The sequence below is a fragment of the Ischnura elegans genome, chromosome 7 (assembly GCF_921293095.1).
Source record: "Ischnura elegans chromosome 7, ioIscEleg1.1, whole genome shotgun sequence".
Lineage (NCBI taxonomy): Eukaryota > Metazoa > Arthropoda > Insecta > Odonata > Coenagrionidae > Ischnura > Ischnura elegans.
In genome coordinates, this window is record NC_060252.1 from 24,245,644 (window position 1) to 24,272,392 (window position 26,749).

General features: G+C 40.7%; 1 protein-coding gene across 1 annotated transcript in view; it reads right to left on the reverse strand.

Annotated features, from left to right (window-relative positions):
* LOC124162033 (polyunsaturated fatty acid 5-lipoxygenase-like) overlaps positions 1-25,986 on the reverse strand; it is a 121,229-nt gene extending 95,243 nt beyond the window's left edge. Inside the window, exon 1 of the mRNA XM_046538362.1 lies at positions 24,399-25,986. Within this exon, the coding sequence (XP_046394318.1) occupies positions 24,399-24,893 (495 nt within the window). The 5' untranslated portion in view covers positions 24,894-25,986. The remainder of the gene's footprint in view (positions 1-24,398) is intronic.
* Positions 25,987-26,749: the final 763 nt, after the last annotated feature.

Sequence of the window (26,749 nt, forward strand, 5' to 3'; positions counted from 1 at the left end):
GATCGAAACTTCAAAAGAGATGTTATGGAGTTACTCACCCGATAGGAAACCTGAGAAAAGTCAACGCAATACTGTGCTATGGAAGAATGCTGAAAAAGAAGTTTCCCGATAGAAAATCGAACTCTCCCCTCCTTTGTTCAATGAGTTAACAATGACCTCGCTCAGATATTTACTCTGTTTCGAAGAAATAAAAATGTTTTACTTTTCAAGGTGGATAGAGTCCAAACTTCCATGGAAGTATTACTTGCATAGCTTTTGCCGATGTCCTTTTGCCTACGATGTAGAAAAGGTGTTTTTCGTGCACGGGACCACAATTTCCTGTCGAATTCCATAAAATAATCTTCATGTTTTAAAAAATATCTAAGTTTAATTCATGAATGATTGGTGAGCGTTGATAATTTTGAAACGCTGTTGTAAGAGGACCATACAATTTGCTATATATTTAAATAAATCTTGTTAACAAACAAATTAAATAATACATCATGTTTGCAAGCCACTATAGTAATAAATTCTTTACGCACTTAATTTATCTTCCATATCTTTGTGTGTCTAAATATTGGTTAGATGTAACTCATTCACACGTATTTTAATGGAGTGCAATTTTGAGAGGTCCTTCTCAAGGTGGCCTGATGTCCAACCTCTTGTTTTCAATTTGGGAGGGAGTATTAGCATTCCATTGTTTACCCACTAATATGAGGTATCCATTAGGTACATTCCTGTCTGTTTGTAACCCGTCGTGATTTTTTCCTGATTCGTACAACTGAATTATGAAGTATTTACAACGCTTTAATTTTCAGTCACACCTCGGCCATATCTTATTATGTTGACGCTAACAAGGAGGATAAAATTCCTTGCGTAAGTTATTTTAGCGGTAAATGACAGTCGATATTATTCCCGAAGCTTTTGTCGTGTTTTCCTTTGGAATTATCCAACATCTCTTCCTCCTTTCCCTTTCTATGGAATTTATTCTCATGGTTTCTTACAACGAGCTTCCTTGATCGCATATCATAGGTACGACACTGATTATTGAATTTTAATTTTTACTGCTTTTTATGTTGAGTATAAACGCTAGAAGTTCGTTAATAATCGCTTAAATGTCATCAAGAATCGATTGTGTGTGTTTTTTAAAGAAATATTTTTAATTTTCGGCTATAATTGTTATTAAAAACTAAAAACATTGATTAGGATCCAACTCATACGTAATTGAGTACTATATTTACACGAGTAGGTATGTCGTGTTTGTTCTTAAAATGAGTAATATGCATGTAATTAAATGTTCTATTAATAGATTCATGATTAATTTTTTATTTAACTACGATGATTTACACTATTTATTTTTATAATGTGTAAACCATAATTTTAACGCTGAAATCATCAATTCTTCTATTTTTTTTAAATTGTGTAACAAACAATCTTAAAAGAATTTACAGATACCCTAATTGTTATGATCATAAATTTATATACGTATTGATATTTATATACTAATTATCTTGGCTAATGTTGTTTCATACGGTATTTTTGGCCCTGAGGATGCTCAATGAGCGAAATATGAGCAGAAACAATGGTGAAAAACAGCATTATTCCCAATGAATCATTCGGGAATCATTTCCCAGATGTGCAGATTATAGCAAGGTGGGAAAAACTGAGAAGAAGTCAGTCTTGAAAAACGGATGCTTTTAACTCAGTGTTCAAGAAAAACTGCATTCTGCCAAATAAAAGGTGTTTTAACCTTGTGCATTTTCATGTTCTATATTCTTCAGGCCTAATCCTGGAGTTCAAAGAAGAGATGCTGAAAGAGGGATGTGGTAGGGCCAATGCAGTTATTCAGCTGCTCAATGACGAAGGATGGGAAAATATTGGCAGGCATGTATTGAAGTTCTACCAAAGGTAGGGAATATGATGAATGATAAAATAATGATGCCTTATTCGTTAAAGTATTCTTCCTCTTTAGCATTCTATATTAAATTAGGTCAAGGTAGCTTTGCACGAAGGATTTTGCTGAATATTCCGGCATCACTCCTCTCCCAACTTGCACTCCCCTTTTCAGTTCACTGTAAGGGGTATTTACTCCCTTTCGTTCCATATCTCTGAGTCCTATTCTCTTCCACCTTTTACATTCTTCATTTTAACCTCACTCCCACTGTTCTGGAATATTTCCTTTGCTCAAGAAAACAAAATTTACATGTGCCCCTTCTCTCAGGGCTTATGTATAGGGTATAGGGTGAGTGCTATAGTACTGAGTACATTGAAATGGAAAATAACGTTTTCGAATGAAACTCGATATTGAAATCGTCCTCTTCAACTGACTCTTTATTAGCATTAATACAGCGAAAATACATTTTCTTTTACTTATAGAAATTACCGTCGTGAACTGGGCGTGAAAGGTTTTAAATTATGCTGCTAATAGCCATTCATGATTTGTCTGAACCACCATTGATATGTCTGGCAAGGCCAGTAAATACATTTCTCGTTATCACGAAATCTGTGGAGTGTGGTTATATAAGATAATTTTATACCCTAGAAGGAGTATGTTTCATTTAAGGGTGATTATAAATCTGAGGTATAGTATCGTCATTTCCTGAATATGCACAGAAGGACCCATTCCATTTCTATGCATTCATCCTTAGGTTAGTTTATCGAAAAATATCGTATTGGTACAACCACGTCTGAGCAGCTGAGTATTTGAAGCTGAAGGCATTGGAATGATGGTGAATCGCGTAAAAATAACTTTAAATTCCGTCTCATCAGAGAGTCAATCGAATTCCGAAAACACTGGGATTACTTAAAAAACAGTTCACATTCATTGGAAGTAATGAATGCCGCGGAAAGGAGTAATTTTTTCTAATAATAAGCTCATTAAAAAACTTTTAATGAGAACGGCCAACAATTGGCTTCTGGCAGTTGTCATTTTCGACAACTTCCAATTCGTCATGCTTCTTTATTCAGCAAAAAAATAACCCATTGTTATCCACGTCTCGCTTTGCTGCGTGACTCTATAAAAATTCTACCACTGAAAGAGTAATTTAACCCTCTATCGCCTCCTACTCATGTCTGCATTCTTTACTTCCTGTCACTGTTGATCTATAACTGTTGTCTCTGGCGCTATCAACATTCGTTTTTATCGTTTTTTTCTCGTAATGAGCACTGCTCAATTTCCGGCTTGTGACGGAGACTCTTATGCCTACATTCCACTCGTAATTGACAGGAAAAATATAGTTCTATCATAAAACGTATTTGGTTTGCATTCTTTTCATTTAACAGTAATATAGATAAGTTAATAAATGTATGGTAACTTTTTAATGGCCTGAAATGTGCAGAATCCTCTTATTTTCCGAAGAAATGGTGAGTTAGAATTACTTATACTCTTTTTCCTCATTTATCCATAAATTTTCAGTGCACTTGGACTCAATGTATGTCAAATACTTCGCTATGTTGAATTCTTAATCATACAATAATTATTTCATTAAAAGATTCGCAAGAGTGTGTTTGGGAGAAAATTCAAAATATGCTCTCACGAACAAATAGAAAATGGTATCTGTATCTGGAATTATTGCCCACACTATCCGAATAGGCTATTCAACTACTTGAACCTTAAGTTTGGATTTAACAGGTGAGAGTAGCGCTCATCTCAGATTAAGCCACAGGCTTGTTAGGTTCGCAGACTCAGTGCATATGGAGAAGAGGGAATACATTTTTCTATGGGTTACTCCACACCTAAAGGATGTTCTTAGGGGATGACGAGGGCTTCACTAGAATCTAAACTCGGTATCTGATGCGCTAATGACTCTTAACCATTCGGCCGCCTTGCTACTAAGCAGCAGTGGCGTAACTATGTATAAAATAGGGTGGAAAAGAGTATGTATCCCCCCCAAAGCCTTAGAGAAGTCAAAAATTTATTTAAAAATCATGTCTAGATTTGATACATATTAACTGCCTCTGACGTAATAACTGTTTAAAGTTAAATTATGAGCGTGAAAATGATGTAAAATGCATTTTCAGGCATGTTATTTTTCAAAAATTTTCCTGAACTCTCCATTTCCTGGGGGGTTTGCCTCCACTAATCACATCTACATCTACATCTACAAATTACCCTGCGAGCCACCTCTAGGGTGTTTGGCAGGGGGTGATCAATCACCAGCATGCAGCATGCATTTGGACTCCCACATGCACACCACACCGTCCAAGAAACGTCCCGTATAATAACAAACTATACTACTATATGCTGTTAGAAATAGAATATAGAATAGAAATTCAGAAACATGCAGTAAGTTTTACATAGGTTAGTAGGCTACACTACAAGTCATGCAATCTATTTACGCGCTCTATTGCTGCCGTTATAATCTCTTATTGATCGTGGAAAAAATGACATTCGGAATCTGTCTGTTCTGCAATCTATCTCTCTTATTTTATTTATATGATCTGATCTTCCGTAGTACGTTGGCGTCCGCAAGATATGGTTAACTTCGTCAGAAAAGACACTGCTCTTGAATTTATCTAAAAGGTTTAGTCTATTTTTCAATCTACGGTCCGACAGAGATTCCCATCCGAGTTTATCTAAGAGGTCAGTTACACTAATTCTGTGGAACATATCACCTTCATCCCCCCTCATCCAAAGCCTCCCCCCCCCCCCCCCCCCCCGAAAGAATAGAATATCTCTTCTTACGCCACTGATAAGCAACATATGCATACAAAGGTATTTGAACGTACAAAAGGAAGAGAACCGCATAAAACGAATAGTTACGGCTCTGCGCACTTCGAAAATTCAACGCTGATGCAAAATCGACCAATTAATCGACATCCAATTTTCGTGATGCTTTCACCCCGCTTTCCGCGCTTTTTTTCCATCAATGCCGTCATTGACGAATCTGTCCAGAGATATAGCGTAAAGTGCTCCTCCTATGGTTAATATTGGCAATTGCTTCTATAAAATTGGCCTTAACTCTGATGGAGCCTCATGGCTGTATGACTGTGCCACGTGGCAAGATGCCATTGGCGGGCGGCTTTGGTGATGTCACTCGTCGGCTTTCGTATGAGCGGGAGTCTCCAATGTGCTCATTTATGTGTCACCGCTTGTGATTGGTCGTCGTCTCCATTGAGGCGTACGATCCAGGAAAGTTGAATAGAACAAGGAAACGGGCTGATTTTTACGACGGAGTCCTCATAGCTCGCACTATGAAGATTGAGAAAGACATTTTTCTTCCTTCTCGTTGTTTTTCCACCGTAATCATAATGTCTTTCTTTCAATTTCACGCCATAGAGCGAGCAAGCGGAGAGCTTAATTGCTTTTGATTGGTGGTAGTCGAGGGATTTTTTTTCCTTTGTTGAGCCGACGTATGTGGACGATGATAGCGTAAATTTAACCCCCCCACCATCATTTGCAATTGCATATTCTATCCGAATTTCTGCTTCTGTGAGATACTGGAAACATTTCGAGATAATTATATCGTTGGTATTTTTTTTCAACCTCTAATGGGCTATTATGGGAGTGGGATAAATATAAGGCTGAGAGAGAGAGATTAAAAATTATTTCATTGCTAAAACTTGAGCACACTGCAGTTACTTTCGATATAATCCCCTCGGTGATTGAGGCATTGGTCGTACCTGTCGACAAGTTTTACACGACCGTAAAATTTGCTACCAATGACTTCAAATGAGATTCAACGTCATCCTCAAGCTCATCGTCCATTTGAAAACACTGCCCTGCAACCCACATCTTTATTTCAGCAAAAAGATGGTAAAAAGGAAAACTTATGCAAAGAAATATAAAAAATTTTTATCGAATGACTGAACTACTCCTCCTTCGGGAGTGTTAAACGTTGAGGTAATTAACGTTTCAAAGTAAATTAAAAACACGTAAACAGACCCAATATTCAGAATCAGACCTGTCACGTGATCTCAGATTTTTGCCATTGTAATCTCAGTGGCAGGCGGAGAAGCCGACATTCAAACTTATTTATATTTACTCTTACGATTACACCAAAAACTATGCAGTGGGTTTTGAATGAAGGTTACCAGGGAGTATTTTAGGCAAATTTAAGTATTCTTGGCTGGCCGCGTTGAGTTTTACTGTCGGTCTTTCGAAGCGATATCAACTCTCTTGTCAAGCGTGACACTTCCAGAGTGGCAAGAAGAAGTGTGTATAAGTAGGTTATTGTTATGTGATTACGGTCATTACATTTATTCGCGTTCAATCATGCTTTGAATAGAAATCGGATCGATAAAATTACGGTGAATAATTTTATGACCACCATTAAATTTCCTTTTTCATGCTGCAATAAATACTTTACGGGCAGCTAATGAATATTTGTATTCCTCTGGTCGCGGCACTGATCGCCCAGGCTTTAGGTAACTTCAATTCCTACTCTCACGATGTTCTTGCTGTACCTACCTGTTTTTGCTGCCTTTATTCGAACATTATAAACATCTTAAGTTATTCGTAATAAGTAGACTTTCTTGCATTTATAATATGTGACTTTCTAGTATTTGTAATACGTGGACTTTCTAATGATAACAAGTCGAGAGTATAAATTTCAGTTACAAGCCATCATTATAGCTCATTTTTCCGAGAAATCCTGATCGCTTTTCAACTTAAGGCAGGATGGCAATACATTGTGGAACTTGGAGACAGGAAACATAGTAAAGATACACTGTTGTTTGCTCCACGGAAGTTTTACAAACCGTCCCACGTTTCGACAATGCACTAGGTCACCTTTGAATATGACATAGTGTATTGTCGAAATTGGGTCGGTTATTATAACTTCTGTGGAGCATACAACAGTGCATCTTTACTATGTTTCCTGATCGCTTTATTTGTCAGTGATTCGATTAGTTTCTTTGGGGAACGTATAAAAAATGCGAGGTGAGCGAAAACATATCCAGAGGTCGAATTGAGAATTCCCTGTTGCAATCGAGATTATTTCAAAAATGGAGTATGCAACAGTTGACCACACGATTTGTTGTCACGCACGGCGCATTGGAATGGTTTACAAAAATCGCCACTCACTCTGCTGTACATCTACATCTTGCCCTGCGAGCCACCTCTAGGGTGTTTGGCAGGGGGTGATCAATCACCAGCATGCAGCATGCAATTGGACTCCCACATGTACACCACAAAGCCCAAAAAACGTCACGCTAACTAACAAATTATACTATCATATACTGTTAGAAATAATAATAAAATTAAGAAAATTGCATTAAGTTTAACATAGGCTATTCGGCTACACTACAGGTCATCTAATTTATTTATGAGTTTTATCGCTGCCGTTCTAATCTCATACTGATCGTGGGAAAAAAGACATTCTGAATCTGTCCGTTCTACAATCTATCCCTCTTATTTTATTAATATGACCCGATCTTCCGTAGTATGTTGGCGTCCGTAAGAGATGGCTAACTTCGTTAGAAAAGACACTGCTCTTGAATTTATCTAAAAGGTTTAGTCTATTTTTCAATCTACGGTCCGACAGAGATTCCCATCCGAGTTTATCTAAGAGGTCAGTTACAATAACAAAACTATCGTAACGACCTTTCACATACCTGGCAGCTCTTCTTTGCACGCGCTCTAACTCTGTTATTAAGCCTTTTTCATGAGGGTCTCAAACACTGGCAGCGTAATCTTAATGTGGTCTAACGAGGGAAAAGTAGCTAATTTCTCTCACTTTGTCGTCGCAATTTCCTAATATTCTTTTGACAAAACCCATTTTACGGTGGGCTAGACCGGCTGTAAGGAAGAGCGATCCGATTATTGCGGAGAAATTAATCACAATTACGGCTGTTGACATGAATTTTATACTTATTATGGTATGAACTATCAAATTCATAACTTTTCAATACTAGTCCTCACGATTGCAAATATTATGATTAAAATGGATCGCTCTGAACTTATCGGTGGACATTTTTGAAAACCGATAACAATGCGGCTATCGTGGGAACATGAATGCAATACGTAGTCATTGATGTTAATAAATTCCGAATTTCCCCTAATTAGCTTTGTTTTACTATATTTGCGTCAAAATTATGCACGTTGACGTGGGGACGAGGAACAGTTTTCAATCATCCGGTGTAAAACCTGAGAAGCCCTCCTAGACGCTTTACGCTGCGAGAGAATACTTAGCACTAATCAACCTTCAACGGGACAGACTACTGGTGACTGTACTATGACGCACTTCCCTACATCTAAATCTGCAAAATTCCCTGTGAGCTACATCTACGGTGTTTTGCAGGGTTTGAAAACCACCACCATGCATGATGATCCCCTCATGCACACCACACAATTATAAAATATAATATTACGTATATTAACAAAAAATACGTGCAAATTCATGCAGAGGCAAAACTTGCCAACGGTTAGTAATTCCAATTTCAAACAATTGAAGGTTAGAACAGTGGAAAAATAAAAAAACATGCAATGAGTCGCCATAGCGAGTGACGCTATTAATTTTATTAATCGAGACAACGTTTCCATCGTTAACATCGAGGTCGATAGTACGGCGGAAGAATGACGTTTCGAATCTCTCGGTTTCGCAGTCTATTTCATTTATTTTATCCTCGTGATCATGTCTTCCATAGTGCGACGGTAAAAGAAGGTATTTTTCTCGTCGTCTGAGAGAAAATCGTCCACAAATTTGCTAAGTAATTTTTATCCTATGCTTTGCACTACGCCCCAGCAAAGATTTCCATCCTAACTCCTAATTAATGCCCAATTGGGAACGCTCTGCCTTTGATCGTAACAGCTCATCAAGAATCTGGCCGCCCTACGCTGCACTCTATTAATTTACTTCACAAGGGTCATACACGCAAGCAGCATACTCCAAGTGAGGTCATACTAGAATCATTCCTGGATTGTAATGTATTGGTGCCTCTTCCGCTAGCGAATTCTGCCCAGGACGCACTGCCATGGTGAAGGGAGGAACGTTAAATTTGGTCGCCAGAGGTCAATGTCACCCGTGGCTCACCTGCACCGCTCTTTCGACTTTCACTCCGGGGGTCTGGCCTCGCCCCTTTTCGCCCTCCCCCCCCCCCTCGGGAATTCCAAAGCGGCCGTCTCATCCGGACGGGTTGCGAAAAGGGAAGCGAAATGCTGTTTGGCTGCCGTGGGAATACGTCATTACCGGGACAAGTCACCAATAGCTGATATACAATACAGTCGGCCAAAAAATGGCTGTCACTTTTCGCACCCTTACATGGATTTACCATTGTCCGCACGTAAGGACCGTGGGATTTACTATAATCGCCACTTGCAGCGCTCATGATACAGCGATCGAATTTCACGAGGATTTAAACTATGATTAATTCTGGTAACCGAAATTTATATTTTTGATTATGTAATAAATCTAAAGTATAATTCTTCTATGCTAGGTCGTTAGTGGCCTTTCTATGGCTTTTTAACGAGAGTCCAAACCTTGTATGGATTTACCATAGGAATCGCTATTGGCTGGCAACTTTCGCCTCTGCATGGATGTGCACGCATTTTTCGTTGCCATGCGTAATATTTTATGAGTGGGTGGTGTGAATGTGGAACTCCTCTTGCATGCTGCATGGTGGTGATTGGTCAATCCCTGATAAACAGTCTTGAGGTGGCTCGCAGGGTATTATGTAGATGCACTTGAGTAAATTTAGCGTTTTCTGTGAGTGCAGCCATTTATTTATTATTCGTTATACGGTTTAAAAGCGCCGTAAAGAGATAGGGAGGATCACTTTGCCAAAGAGAGGTGGTACAGCGGGCCCTCATGGCGTGTGAATATACTGCATGAGCACAGCGGATCACACGGCCCCGAAAATATAATATCGCACTTGCGAGATCGGTGTTTGCACAACGGAAACTTGCCTTTCAGCGGCGGGGTCGACGGGCTCCCTGAATGTCGAGGACAGTGCTGTCACTGGCAGCCAAGGCCAACCGCTCATTAAACGCATCACTGCGCACGGCCATACCCGCCTAGTATATAGACATTTCGGGGTCATTATTAGAAGGCGCCTCATTCCCCCTCGACCCGTAATTTCTTCTAGTCTCATTACGCATCAGTTGTTTAAAACTTAACGCTATCATCTTAAAATAGGCAGTTTCGATTTATTTCTAGCCTCTCATCATAATCATACGCCAGCAGTCGTGAGATTGGTTTTTCGCAGCTCTCCATTCCACTCATTCATTCTTATTTATAACTATTTTAATCACTACGGCCAATATTGGATGGATGACGGGTCACTAATGTTGTAGGCCTATCTTTGATTACATCCACATAATACCCCGAGAGCCACCTCTAGGTTGTTTGGCAGGGGGTGACAAATCACCTACATGCAGCATGCAAGAGGACCGCCACATGCACACCGCACGGTCATAGAAATATTACGCATGCTAGCAAAATATACATGCTTATTAATCAGACAAAACTTGCTAATTATTATTAATTCCTAGAGCAAATGTATGCAAGGTTAGAACTATGAAAAAAAACATGCAATGAGTGATCCTAGTGAGCGATGCCATTAATCCTATCAATTGAGACAACGTTGCTATTCTTAATAGTACGAGGGAAGAATGACATTTTAAATCTCTCTGTTTTTCAGTCCATTTCTTTTATTTTATTCTCATGATCACGTCCACTATAGTACGATGGTAAACGAAGGATGTGATTCACGTCGTCTGAGAAAATATCTTCTTCGAATTTCCTTACGTAAGTTAAGCCTATACTTAGACCTACACTCCTGATTATAAATGCTTGACAAGATATTCGCACTTATGGTTTTCCTTGAGATCATTCAACTTTAGAGGACTAAGCATTGGAGGATTTCATTAAATAAGCTATACTTGTCGTACGTGTAGTGCTAATTTCATATCATTCATTGCTTTCTACCGAAACGGACGTTGCTATTATAGCTTTGTCTCCATGGACGTTTTTTTCGTATCCGAAATCCGCCTGATATTTCGCAAATATGTTCAAATTTTATGCTTGAATAATCGATATGTTTCTTGAAGGTGATTTGGTGGCAGGCACTATGAAATGTAACTAGGTATGTGGTCCGATGTAAAGAGACCTGCGAACTTAATGAAATACATAGGAAAGCTGAGCGATTTGTCAAAAACTGCCGCGGGCGTACAGAAGGCGTCAAACGGATATTAAAGAAATTATGCTGCGAGCCGCGAAAGACTCGTAGGCTGCGCGCTAGGCTTTGGTTGCTTGAGCAATTGAGAATGGTTATATTTCAGATCGACATCATACTAGAACCCCACTATATTTCCAGGTCCGACAGAAACGATAAATTAAGAAAGATATTTCGCTGAAAAGGATAGGTATTGGAATTCGTTTTTTCCCGAAAAATAAAGGACTCCAAGAAAAGCAAGACGAAATTATGTTAAAGCATTTCATTTTTATTTGTTAACTGCTGGCGTCCCAACATCCCCTGCTATACGCCTGTTAAAGCGGCTTGCGATATATATCTAAACATCTACATAATACCCTGCGAGTCACCTCTAGGGTGTTTGGCAAGAGGTGATCAATCACCAGCATGCAGCATGCAATAGGGTGGTTTCCTATTATTTTTTTATTGCCTAAATCGAAAGATTATTACTCCTGGAGTACGTATTTCACGCTTTTAGATTTTTAAATGACAATATCTATTTTTTGCGATTAAATGAAAAGTGAAAATTTTCAAGCGCGCGAAAACGCGACGCTCAAGTATGAATGCCGGGAAATATCTCCGTACGTCGTATTTCTGGTTCCCCCTCCCGCCCGGTGAGGTGACCTTGAGGCGAGGCTTAGCGCTGATACGTCGCAGGCTGCCAGCGGGTAGCTGAGTACCTTGCTGAATGGTAGTGCTTGGCTTAAACAAGGTTTATTAATACCTTATCAAACGAAGAAAACTTTCCGACCTTAGCCAGTTTTAGTAGGTGATTATGAAGACGTTTCCCTGAGCTCTGTGCCTAATACATGCATTGGTAACCTCAGACTATGCATAACTCCTATCCTTTCGCGTAGAAACTAGGTCCCTGTGACGTCACGTGGAGTGGAATCGCATGGGCGCCAATCTGGCCTTTTTCAAATGAGGATAAAAATGGACCCTTGCCATTCGTCTAAACCGGTATTTCAAAAACCAAATACTTTGTGTATTATGAATACACTAATGGTGGGTAACGAATCGCAATCAATGCCTATCGTTTTCTTTGATGAAGGAAACTACCCTATTGGACTCCCACGGTCCAAAACGGTACGCATACTAACAAATTATACTACCATATGCTGTTAGAAATAATAATAATATTAATAAACATGCATTAAGTTTTACATAGGTTAGTAGGCTACACTACAAGTCATGCAATCTATTTATGAGTTCTGTCGCTGCCGTTATAATCTCTTATTGATCGTGGAAAAAATACATTCTGAATCTGTCCGTTCTAAAATCCATCTCTCTTATTTTATTTTTATGATCCGATCTTCCGTAGTACGTAGGCGTCCGTAACATATGGTTAACTTCGTTAATTTATCTAAAAGGTTCAGTCTATTTTTCAATCTACGGTCCGACAGAGATTCCGAGTTTATCTTAGAGGTCAGTTGCAATAACAAGACTATCGTAACGACCTTTCACATACCTGGCAGCTCTTCTTTGCATGCGTTCTACTTCTGTTATTAAGCCTTTTTCATGAGGGTCCCAAACACTGGCAGCGTATTCTAAATGTGGTCTAACGAGGGAAAAGTAGCTAATTTCTCTCACTTTGTCGTCGCACTTTCCTTATACTCTTTTAACAAAACCCATTTTACGATTAGCTTGACTTTTACGATTAGCTTGACTATCTAAAGGCGGAGTACCTGAGAAGAGATGGTGGCTTCTTGGTTGTTAGTGGCTTCCTGTATCGCGGGCAGTCGCCATCAGGGGTCACATAAAATTTCTGAGGGGTTGGCCCGGTCAAAACAACCGAGCTTGCGCGGTATCATGCCAACATCCAACGTGTTGACTTTCCGCCACTGTTTGGGTGTATTTGTAGTTTAGTGGCTGCTCAAAGGGTCCGTGGACCCGAGGATGAGAATACATCATGGAGGCGAATAGCACGGCATAGTTTTCGGGGCTGGCCTAGTCAAGGTCGAACGTTCACTATTTTTGCCTTGGCCCAGTTGGAGCGTCATTCCGGCTGCTCGCCTCCTCGGCGAAGCGCGTCTGGTTGAAGCTAATCCCAGCGGAAGTAAAGGAAGCTTCAAAGCGTGCATCCATCGTCACTGGCTGGCCGCATCTCAAGAAATAAAACGAAAGCAAAGACCTTCTTGCATGATGAAGCAGTGGCGCAGCGAGGGGGAGGTTTTGGGGGTTAACCCCCCCCCCCCCAGAGCTCAGAGAAATATTTAAATTTAATCCATTTTACTTCATTGGATTGATATTACTAATAATATAGTGTAAGGATTAATAAAATATCCCTCAGAAAGCCGTAAAACTCACCATTTTGAACCGTTTATAATAAAATTCCGCAATTTATTAATCTCGCACCTACCACTTATCCTGGTGGGTATTCCATACCCCCATACACCCCGGTATTAGTTGCACCTAAACCCCCCCCCCCCTAGCCATAATTCCTAGCTGCGCCTCTGTGTTGAAGTGAGGGGAAAAGATAACTACGGGTAGAGAGCTGAGAAAGGATGAAAGCAGACGAAAAGATTGTGGCATTTGTATTAGCAAAGTAAACGCCAGATAAAAATACTAACAATAGATGGAAATTGATCATCGATGAACCATCACTAACGCGGTTATTCAACCCGAATGTTTGTTTGAATTATTTATGAGACACTCTCCAAAAGCATTAATGAAAATCTGAGTTGGAGATAAATGTTAAAATAAAATGTAAATGTACGTATCCACAATTACTTTAATGCATACGACGCTTATCGGCTCAAGGAACCATCATCTGGTACAATGCATCAGAGTAGGTACATTAGAACATCACATTTATACTTTTTAGTTAGGGATGGGCGAGGATTTGACAAGTTTGAGGAAGGGGTGGGAAATATACGCTCAGTGGGGAGACAGCGAGAAAACAAACATCCAAGGAGATAAGAAAAAACCAAGGATAGAAGGAGAACTCTAGTATTAGCTGTAGAAGAACGACACCAAGAAAAAAACAGGGAATGAGTCATCCAGTGGCGCCGACTCCATGGGGCCTTAAGGGGCCCGATCCCCCTCAAAAATTCGTTATGGGTGTGAGGAAAAAAATGTGACAGGCTTGTCGATTTTCTCAGGAGTGTCCAGGTATCGATATTCGGGTTATCAGGGTTCTAATGTTGATCATATGACTCTTCTAAAATTCTTAAAAAACTTAAAACTCGCTACTTATAACATTTCCCGGGGCAAAATCCCCGGTTTGAGCCCCCCCAATATTTTTTGTAAGTCGGCATCCCTGAAGTCATCTTTGTACCCCTGGTTCCAGGATATTTAACGATATGATGTAAAATTCCGCGACATAATTGTTGTAATATTAGTTTTGCTCTGTGCGAGCCCTGATTATGAGTGAATTATCTCCTCTTAAAATTACGTGACTCTTACCACACTCGAGTATTTATTCCCCCAATCGGTAGATAAGTCGTACGTTCTATCTGTAAACTTGGCGGAATCATCCCCCAACCCACTTTCCACCAAAATCCCCTGACTTGGACCTCTTGGAGTGTAGATAAAGGTAAATGTGACCGGGATGCATAAGTTAAAAAAATTCATTGCAGAATCGATTCTATCAATTCATTTCCTTTGGGTTTGATAGAGAATCGTGTTGATAAAAATTAAATTCATTCTCACTGGTCAAAATTCCTAAAGCCTGAATCACTCGATCATTTTTCCGGCCCTTAGAGTGATACTTATAGCGATAGCTTCTCAGGGACCAAAGAAGAGATCGCTCCACCCATCGTTTTCTGAATCACACGGTCATTCCCACCTTCCCTTTTTCCGTCGTTTATTCCCTCACCCTTTCCCTTGGGCTACAACCTTGTCGCGGTGGAAAGGCTTGCGCGCTCCTATGACCCCTAGAGCTGCACTGGCGGGATTAATTCTAAATTATTCCCGGTAGGGCCACCCATGCCAGATAGGTCGAAGGGTAGGAGCCAGACGAAAGATAGTCCGCGTGATGGTGTCACGTAAAAAACACTGTTGGAATGGAAGTGGGAAACCCTACCAACTATCTCTTCCCTGAACACATGGAGTACAACCAAATGAGCCTCGGAATCTCATCGCCCGGGACCCGTCCGCAAAGGGCGGGTGTCGGGCACGGCAACGAGGTCGGCAAGGTCCTCGGGGTCGCCAACATGCGAAATCCTTGCAGAGACTTATCATCATCAACATCAGTGGCAGCAGCAATGAAGAAAGAAGAAAAGAAGACCAAGAAGATGGAGAAGAAGAAGTCTGCTATAAATGTGGGGACGTGGAATGTGAGGACTATGATGAGGGCGGGAAAGTTAGAAAATATCAAAAGGGAAATGGATAAAGGGAGGATAGATATCTTAGGATTATGCGAGGTGAGGTGGAGGGATGGGGGGGATTATAGGAGTGATGGGTATAGGGTTATATATAGTGGAGGGGAAGAAAGCCAGCGAGGGGTAGCTTTAGTATTAAACGGGAAGATGGGTAAGCGTGTGGTAGGTATAGACCAGGTAAGCGATAGGATTCTGGTGGTAGAAATTGAGGCGCGGCCCACCAACCTTGTGGTGGTCCAGGTTTACATGCCCACTAGCAATCATAGGGAGGAAGAAGTAGACGAGGTGTATGAACAGCTCGAGGAAATAATTAGAGACACACCGGGTAAGAAAAATCTGGTAGTGATGGGGGACTGGAACGCCTCAGTCGGGGAAGGGAGGAATGGAAACGAAATAGGAGATTTTGGTCTAGGAATACGGAACGACAGGGGAGAGAAAACAGCAGAATTTTGTAGGAGAAACAAATTATTCATCACAAACACGTGGTTCAATCATCATAAAGGGCGAAGGTACACGTGGAAAAGTCCAGGGGATGCGGGGAGATATCAAATAGACTACATTATGGTAAGACAGAGGTTTAGGAACAGTGTGAAAAACTCGCGCAGCTTCCCTGCAGCGGATGCGGATTCGGACCACAATCTAGTGCTCATGAAATGCAACGTAAGATTCAAAAGACTTATGAAAGTTAGGAAGGCGAAGAAATGGAACGTAGAAGCCCTGAAGGGGAGTATGAGGAGAGAATATCAGGAGCTAGTGGACGTTAGTATACGGGAGATTGAAAGTACCAAGACGGTAGAGGAAAGATGGGATAATATAAAAACGGGAATAGTCAAAGCGGCGGAGAAGTCAATTGGTTACGTTGACAGTAGAAGGATAAAGAAGCCGTGGATAACGGAGGCAATGGTTAATGAAATGGAGGAGAGGAGGAAGTGGAAGAACGTGGACACAGAACAGGGCAAAAGAATGTATAGGGAATTGAATAATCGATTACGACGTGAAACTAAGAGGGCAAGGGAGGCTTGGTGGAAAAGACAGTGCGAGGAAATGGAAAAGTTCCAGAAGGATGGAGAAGTAGGCGCGTTGTACGCCAAAGTTAAGTCGCTATCGGGCGGCAAAAGAGGACAAGCCATGTCTAAAATTAAGGCTAAAGATGGGAGGATGCTAACCGAGCGGGAAGAGGTACAGGGTAGGTGGAAGGAATACGTGGAGGACCTGTATGACGAAACGAACAGACCAGAGAGATTGACTCTAGAGGAGGAAAGTGCAGTGGAGGAGGATAATCTTGGGCCGGAGATAATAGATTCAGAAATAGAGAGAGCACTCCGTGATATGAAGGCTAGGAAAGCAGTAGGCGTGGACAACATCCCGTGTGAGCTTCTGAAGAATCTAGGGAAGGAAGGTAAGAAAAGGTTTTTCGAACTAGTGCGCAAGATCTATGAGGAGGGATTTTGGCCGGAGGATTTCGTGAAGACGGTTTTAATTCCGCTTCCGAAAAAGAAGAAAGCTGTGGAATGCGGAGATTATAGGACTATCAGCCTAATATCCCATGCGGCTAAAGTAGTGCTGAGGATATTGAACAGACGAATGGAGGCGAGGGCAAACGAGTATTTGGGCGAAGATCAGTTTGGTTTCAGAAAAGGGAAGTCAACTCGTGATGCAATAGCAATAATGAGGTCCCTCGTGGAGAGGAACCTAGAATATGAGCAGGACGTATATGTGTGTTTCGTGGATTTTGAAAAAGCGTTTGATAGGGTGAACTGGGTAAAGTTAATGGATATTCTCAAGAGAATAGGTGTTGACTGGAGGGATAGACGACTGATTTGTAATCTGTATATGGCCCAGACTGCGCAAGTGAGGATAGCGGACGGAGAATCTGGGTGGGCAAGCATTGGCCGAGGTGTGAGGCAAGGCTGTCCTCTATCGCCACTGCTCTTTAACGTGTATGCTGAAGAGATGGTAAGGGAAGCGTGGGATGAGTTAGAAGCTGGGATAAAAGTGGGAGGAATGATGTTCAAATCAGTGAGATTCGCGGATGACCAGGCGTTGATCAGTCAGTCAGCAAGGGGGCTTCAGGCCCTAGTGGATGCGTTATACGAACGTTGCGAGGAGTTTGGGATGAGGATTAATCACAAGAAAACTAAGGTAATGCGGTTTTGTAAAGCATCACGAGCGAGGAATGTGAGACTCAAGATAAAGGTGGGTGGTGAAAAACTTGAGCAGGTTGAGCAATTCAACTATTTAGGCAGTACGTTAGAGGAAAACGGATACAGTAGTAAGGACATAAGGAAGAGAATCGCATTAGCGAAGGAGGCATTCATGAACAGGAAGGAGCTTCTTAGAGGATCGTTGTGTAAGAGTTTAAAGAAAAGGTTAGTGAAGAGTTTGATCTGGAGTGTAGCTCTCTACGGTGCGGAAACGTGGACTCTGAGGAAAGAAGACGAGAGAAGATTGGAGGCGTTCAAGATGTGGGTATGGAGAAGAATGGAGAAGGTGAAATGGACGGAGAGGAAAAGGAACGACGAAGTGCTGGATATGGTTGGCGAGGAGAGAAAGCTTTTAGATGAGATACGCAGGAGACAGAAGGTTTGGATGGAGTTAGTGCTTAGCGGTGAGGGGATGTTGAAAATGGTGTTGGAGGGTAGAATGTTGGGGAAACGAGGGAGGGGAAGGAAAAGAATAGGATTTTTAGATAGATTGAAAGAGAGTAGGCCTTACAGTGAATTAAAGAAGGCAGTGCTGGAAGGAAAGGGAGGCTCCCAGATCACCTCTTTAGTACTCCATGGAAACCTACCTTAATCGGTAGAATACTATAATAATAATAATATTCCCTCACTTTCCAGTTTTACAACTTTCCTTCCATTAAATGCTAAGCGTGGCGCAACAATTTTTGTTACTGGTAGTGATTCTGATTGGCTGAAGGACAGTACAAGCCATGGTTTCAACCATAGAGAGAGGGACGTGCTGAATGTTGGAAATAGGGGTAATATTTCCATCCCTGGAGCCTTCGCGGAAAATGATCGCGAGGAACGATTTCCTTCATCAATGGAGCCATCGCTGGAGCTATCCCTCGGACAGGACGAAAAAAAATTTAGGTGTTCAATGGTATAAGGCTCAACTATGTGGAAGATGATATTCGAAAATGAGAAGAAGAATTCGTTGACTTCCACTAATTGATTTCCTCGGTACGACATGTTTCGATCCATAGAGGTCATTATCAATACTACATTATCATTATTAGTACTTGATTAAGAATGGTTTGTCGAAGTTCTTCACTAAATTCTCATATCAGTTAATATTCTCACACCTGTAACGTATTTCTTCTCTTTCGCATCATCATTTACCTGTTCCATAGATTTAATTTTCAATACGCTTTGTCTTCCGCTGATTATTCTATTTGTTAGATGCAAATTTACCCATTTTTTTTATTACAACCGTAAAAATCAGCCGTAGGTATAATCAACGGGATTTTGAACCCGTGATCTATCAATGGTTGCAATATATACAATAGTTTCGTCGGGATCGGATTCAGAATGACGATAAAAAATTAAATTACCTCTCCTGGTTGTTGACGATGGAATTAATCTTTCGTGATTGAGAAAAATTCTTTCCCTGGTGACCAGATACTTCCTCATTCTCAGTCACAAAGTATCCCGGAGAGTGTGATTAAAGCCAAATTATCCGAACACCTCACCACTCTTGGAAGTGTAATAAAAATGTATTTGTGATGATAGCTGAAAATTGTCTTGCCCTGAATATGTGCAAATAAAAGTGTCTACGTTGGCAAGGGCATTGTCTATTTTAATGGAGACTTAATTTCATAATAACCACAACGGTGAATTACATTATAAAAAACTTAAATATATCTGAATGAAATTCATAAAATACTATTGAAGAATTGATAATTATTTACTTAAACTAAGCATCTAACAGATCACAAGAAACGCCTTCTATTTCCACTATAAGTTGGTAGAGCATGCCAGATATTTTTAGATACTCAAGTGGGTTTACATCACCAGATGAAATCTTTGCCAAATAGCTTTTCGCCCCGAAACCTCCAAATCCGCCTAGTCAACGGGTATTCTAGATTATTAAAACGCTATTTCGCGAGCTATGCAATGCACGGCTGTTCACCTTAGCTCGAGAACCACATGTCTGGATCTGTTCCAAGTATTTATAAAATTGCTTTCCATTTCAGCGTGATGTAAAGCTAAGGTAGTGACGTTCAGAATTATATCACCAGTTGTGTCACATCGTCAGAGAGGGCAACTGGAGTTTGCGCCAACTATTTTAAAAAGCAACCAATCGCAATATCTTGGTCTTAATTATTTATTTTCGCTCATGAATTTCTCTTAATGAATTAAATATTACAAGTTTCCATATTGGTATTTTTATTTGAAAATGGTATTTTATTTTGAAAATGTCTTTTTTAATAGTAACTTAGTTCTTAACCCTAAAAAATGATGAAAAATGAATTATTTTGCGGGTAATTATAAAGTGTTACGATGAAAATTTTGAAATGCTACGAATATTTTGAGAAGTTTTCACATAAATGCAATGGTGCTTGGCGTAACATGGTGGAACTCCTTCATGATGCACAAAGGTTAAGAAAAAGACTTCGCTGATTCACAAAATAACAGATGTTTTTTGTGGAATTATTTTGTGGAACAGCGAAGTTTTCACATGTTTTAAGGTTAGCGATGCAAAACGATAAATTTATGGAATAATAAATTTGGAATACGAAAAAATATTCCAGGAAGTGCAAACAAGTTCTGGTAGGCATTTGCTTAGTTATACGCGCATTACGATATTTTAGGCTGTATTACATTATCGCCATTAGTATCACGGTGGATAATATTCAAAATAGATTTTAAGTATCATGTAATACTTTAAATTACCTACTATCATTTTAAGGTTAACGGATAGCTTTAAATTGTGTTATTTTTTCAAGGTAACGATTAACGAACTTAAAATTTCGAGTAGCCTTCATAAAAGTAACGAGGTTAAGTTTTGAATTCGCTGCACTCAGCCCTTTTATTCGGTACAAATAAATTTTCTGACCCGTCCGGGATCTGAACCCGGGTTGAAAGAATGAAAGCCAACACAATGGCCCACCACTACAATACTATCCCATTGCGAATCCAGTTTCCTTTTCAATCGATATTGCATTCTTTAGTTGGTGGTTTTCTATACCGTAGAATCGACTAATTTTTTTCGTTAAAAATGAGTAAATCCTTTACCGATATTATGGTTTCCGAGTTCGAGTAGTGAAAGAGGCAATAGAAATATGTTTCGAGGGGAAAATGCTTAATTGAGACTCTGGGCATTACATCAGCGAAATACGACGACCGTCGATTGATAAAATACAACGATCCCGGACACAATTCAAATTCCAATCCCCCTGAGTCAATTTGAGTCGGCTGGACAACAATGGGTCTCAACCATCCTTTGGTTAGCTCAGTGTAAAAACTCGGCGTGGGCCAAACCACGACCACCGAGAGACAAGGCCTGAGCGCTGATGCCTTCTAATTGTCTGACGTCACGAGCCGTAGGTTATCAACCACGCCTTACGACAATGCTTGCAGTTGTTTATATTCATAAGCCATTGCGGTGAAAATGGTGATTGGGTTGTTGAACGCTAAGTTATTTGGAGTTTTAAAGCTTTTGCGATGGTTTTGTGGGCAACAGTATTGAATATAAGTGTTCAACAAATAGTGTACTAGTGTTGTCTGCCTCTGTGCAGAGGAAAATACACGGAGGAAACGAAAGCGTGCGTTTTCAAATTTCCTAAGGACGAAGAAACGAAGAGGAAATGGATACTTACCATTCCAAGAAAAGACTTCCAGCCGACGAAATATTCCAAGGTGAGTTACTATCTTTTTCTTTCTATTTGGACGGCGTGATTATTCAGGGAAATGTTAGTATAATGTAAATGTTGATCGTCATTAAAAGTGAATTAAAAAGATATTTGATATAAGCATTGACCGGTAGACGAATTTTTATGGTTTCTTGAAACAATTCTACTCTCGAGTGTATTTGCAGGTTGATTTCAATATTATTTGCGTTATCGCTTGAATAATTAATGGTTTTAACTATTTCATAGTACTTAAATGTCTTTGAAATTCTCGAATATCAACGCTAAATAGAATACGGCGCTTATCCTCGTGTCCTAAGGTGTTGTTATTAAGAAGAACTTGATTTTTTGAGGGTGTTATGAATAGTTTTGTTATTAGTAAATTGTGGAAACATGTGAAACACTCGGGATGAATAAATGAGATACCTACTTGTGTAATAAATATGACCCATGCCTACGATGGCATTTTACATTATTTGTATGTTTACGCATGCATAGGGTAGTATTACTGTTTTAGAAAAGAAGATTTTTTTGCATTAAGTAGTTCTTACATAGATGATATGTACTAACTAATCGTGTTAATCTGAGAACGATTGTATGGAGAGCGAAATCTAAAAGTCTTCGAGGGTATTAAATGAACGATTCTTCAGTAGTTAATAAATTATGGAAACATGTGAAACGCTCGGGATGAATAAATGGGCTACCTACAAACGAGATAAATATGGCCCATGTCTAAGTTTGCATTTTAGATCAAATATTGTTAATCTAACTACCATTGTAAGCACAGCGAATTATTTAAGTCGACTTAAGATCTTGTTTACTACACCCTTATCAGACGAAGGTATTCTTCACTTGAAATACAGTTGATTTTCCGTCTACCAATAAAATTATCTCCATTTTTAAGGTGTGTATCCGGCATTTTCTGGTTGAAGATGTGCTTCATTAAAGCTCCTACTTCGATGAGAAGTCAAGAAAACTGCTGGCTGTACCATTGAACAGCCCAAAACTGAGGGATGGTGCCATGCCAAGGATCGTCCCTAATTGCCCTGGGTACCTTACCACTTCAGAGCAGACCAGGGTTGCGCCATCAATGAGGGAACAGCGTCTTGAAAGTGCTACTGTGGAAGCTGCTTTAGCTGAGAGTTTGAAAACTCAGGAAGCATATAGGGCTTAGAAAAGCTAGACTCTTTCGGAAACGTAAATTCTCTGGTGAAGATGAATAAGCATTCAGCATTTTGGGATGTGGTCGTGAAGCCGTGTGCTATAATATTAAAGCATTTGGAAGAGTGTTCAACACCTCTTATTACTTACTCATTATAATAGTATACATTCATAATAATATCAAAGTATACCACTGAAAAAGGGAATTGAAAGCAATAGGAAAATTCACTCCACTTTTTCAAGCCTATTTCATGTATGAAAAGTACCTATGATGTGTTGGATAGAATTTAAAAACTCCACAAATAATATAAATATTTATAGCGATATTGTAGCTCTACTGGAAGAATGAAAAATTAAAGACTATGCAAATCAATCTTTGAATAACTTTATCAAATCACAAATGTCTCTTGTTCCATAAAAAAAGGTAAGTAGGTTCAAGAAAAGAAAGTAAGCAAGGTTCATCTGTGAAATATTTGTATTTGCTGCAATGTTTTTTTAATATCTCCTGAAGTTCATATATTTGCTCGCAATTCTGGTCATTTGGTTTTCCCACATCTAGTTACTATCAAACGGCTCTGCTCTTCTTTTACAATTGGTCCAATTAATGAGCAAAATGAGCATGGGTTTCTATTTTACGTGAGGCACCGAGTATCTCATTACAGAGTCACGAGCGTTATATCACCCTTATCATGGATGAAGTTCATTTGAAACCCTTTCTTGACTACAAGGGCAGATGTATAGAAGAACCTGCATATAACTCCAGCAGTTTAGCTTCTAGCGCTCATGTGTTCGCGGTAGAGAACTTACTATATTCATTTAAATATATTGTCCATATTTTGCCAGTGAGTACTCTGTCAGCCTGTGTTCTAAAAGATATTCTGAGCAAGTCATCATTGGTCTCGAAAAAGTTGGTCTGGATGAGGTTTGTATTATAAGTGAAAACAAATCCATCAATAGGAAGGCAGTATCTCTCTTCACCAATCCACCAAGGCTGAGTATAGTTTATCTACATCCTTCTCATCATTCTTGACCATTATTCTAAAGGCTTGACTCTGTCCATATGTTTAAATGTATTCGCAACAACTGGATCAATAAGAAAAACTATAATTTTCCCAACTGAATACATTATATGCTACATTTCTGTGTTATCAGGTAATACATGGTATTTTTCCATTCAAAACAGTTTCCCCAGGTACTTTAAAGCAGCAAATCCTAGTTCACCGTTTCTTAAAAGGCTACAATTCGCCCCATTAAGTGATTAAATTGCCATGAAATTATAGTTTGCAGATAGGTCTAATCAAAACAATCCCTATATAATTTAACAGAAGCACAATCTAGTTTTATCCTAATCTTGCGCATGTGTAAGAACATAACTTTTTTATTTCATCATCGTGTAATGCAGCGATGCTGAAAAAATAGAAGCCCCGTGAAGGATGTAAATATCCTATGACTTCTATGTTATAAGAACCACTGATGTGTAAAAAATGTTTTATTGAATATAAGACTTTTAATGATATTCTCGAGGTTTCGAATGCATTTGGAAGCAAGCTGTTTCTCTTCAAAGAAGATTTTTCGGCGAAGGCGTTGGTCCAGTCGAAACAATTATGTTTCCCGAGGTAGGGCTTTACTGTTAACATCATTTACATGTAATTACATATGATATTATATACGGAAAATTGTAGCCGGAGAAATGTCTGTTCACATATCGTTTGGTTTTCTTACGCATTCCCCACCAATCGGCGCTATCAATGGCAGTCTTTGCCACTCCCTCCGTCCGCCTACGACTCGTGACGTCACGATTCAGCGCTCAGGCCTTGTCTCTCGGTGGTCGTGGCCAAACTCGACAGTCAATCTTAGCCCTGATGATGATGTGGGAGTTTCTCATCGAAACGTTGGCCTTAAAGAGCCTTACCCGTCGATAAACCTGAGAAGATTTTATAGAAGGGGTATCTTACCTGTAGCGGTCCTTTGTTGAACCTCGCGGCGTACTCGAAAGTCTTCCTCTTCTCTTCCAGTTCCTCCCTCCTCATCTCCAGTTGAGGTTCGTGTTGTGGCAAGAATGAGTGGTGCTCGTACATCGTGTATCTGACGTGCGGCTTCACCCACCGCTGCAGCGGAAACACGTGTCTCGTGTTGCGCCTCCTGTCCTCCACTTCGACCCTGTCCAGGAACCAGTGGTCGCCTATCCCTGCCTCGTCTCTCCACACCACCACCTTGTGCACCTTGCCCTTCATCTCTCCCAGCTTCCAGATCGGATACGAATACGTCTGACCCCTCTCGTGGTCATTCTGGAGCAGATTGTCCAGCAGCACGTCCGGCGTTACGTTGCCCAGGTCATCTACGATGCATAGCCACACGTTGGCGTCCGTGCCGGCGCCTTGTCGGTCTCCCGTGGTCACGAAGACCTCCACTTGGGCCTTGCCGAATATCATGCTCATCAGGGCCCCCATCACGGAGGTCGGAGGGGTCTCGGAGGGTCGGGGAGGGGGGTCCGAATTCTCCGACCCGTACGTCTTAGCGAACTGGGTTCACGGAAGGGGGACAAGCGTTGGGACACTGACAATGAGTCCCTTAAAACCGTTACGGGAGTAAGATTCCTCCAAAGCGTATTTCTTGCTGTCGTGATGTGTTGTGGTGTTGTGAATCCCTCCAGACCCTTAAAATCGACTAGGGATGCTTTCCCCGCTAAGGCTCGTAGGATATGCTTTGCTGTCGTATTCCTTGCAGTGTTGTGATCAATCCTGTCGGACCCTTTAAAAGCGACTAGGGATAATATCCCCTCGACAGCTCCAAAGGGTATTCTATGCTGTCTTTAGGTGTAGGGTGGTTAGAAAACCGTCAGGACGCCCTCAAGCGAGTAGGGACACTATTCCGACACCGGCTCCCTGTCCCTTAAAAGCGACTAGGGATACGCCCCCGTGGGAACTTGATGGCGTTCCACGCTGTCTCAGTTGACAGGGAAAGGTTGTGGTACTATTAATCCGTCCGCTTGTGGTAGTGGTCACTTGGGAAGGCGTTACTCAACTGCGAGCACGAGCGGCGAAGATCGGTTTTTACGGCTGGACCGTGGGTAGGTAGTTGTGGTGGTGGAGGGGAATAGCTCGAGAGGGAATCACCTTTTCTCCCGAGTGCAAACTCCCACTTCCCCTCAACTCCTCACTTAACTCCTCTCCGCCGCCAATCAGAAACAGCCAATCTTCAGCGCTTCCCAGCACTTCCCCTCCCCCTTCTCTTCGGGCGAGTTTTTGATGCTCTCTCTTCCTTCCACGGTCAGAAGAAGGCACCTTCGTCGCACCGAATGCTCTTGTAGCCGCCCAAGTCCGCCAAATCCAACTTAACCCCCCCCCCTTCTTGAATGCACCCTACTTCGCAGTAAACTCACACCAGAAGCGTTAATTCCACGCATACATACCTACACGCACGCTGAGTCATTCTGGAGTCTGGCTGGCTGTTTAGATCGAGGGCATTCCACTGAAATAGGGGAAGATTAGCCTCAGTTATGCCTTCGAAGGCCTGCGGAAGGCCTGTTTACGCGGTCGCGAAGAGGAAAGGTCTCGCTATTGTTGCTATTCTGTAAGCCATTTTGAAGCAAGGGGCTCCATTACTCCTATTGCAATATTCGTGTTTTGAACATTCCGCGGCGTAGAGTTCCGTACTTCAATTTACGTGGCGAGAATTTCCAACGGAAACTCAGCTTCCGCCGCTTTAACAGCAGACCGCAGTTGACGACGGAGTCACATGCTGTAATTTATGTCATGTATTTTCACTGCCGTGTAAGCAGGGGTTTTCATTGTAGTTGTGGACGAAGATTTATTTCATGCACGTAATATCTATGCATATTCATACGTTTGAATCGTGTAATTTAAGTTATCCTTGTCTTGTACCTACATGCTTCTCATATTCTCTTTTCGGAACATACTTATTGGAGTTGTAGGTAATGTCATGTCTTTGTGGAAATGTTTTGATATTTTTCATATTTATCGTTATCTCCTGCTTAATGCTTTATGTCAGTAGTACGTAACTTATTTTCAGCCATATATCAAAGTGAAAACTTAGGCTGAAAATGTGTAGATGCATCTTGTTTGTAATCCGTGTTTACAAGACATTTTCCCGTCATCTGTTTCATTGAGTGTAGATTATGCGTGAGCGTAGATATTTTTAATAAGTTTTTCCACTTATTCCCGGGACGATTATAAAGTTAAGAAGATATTTCCTGGTTCAGAGGAAACTTGTGTTCCATAAATAAATTCGCTAGTACTGCGAGTCAGTTATGTGTTGTTAAGTCTGCATTCTCATCTCGGACGTA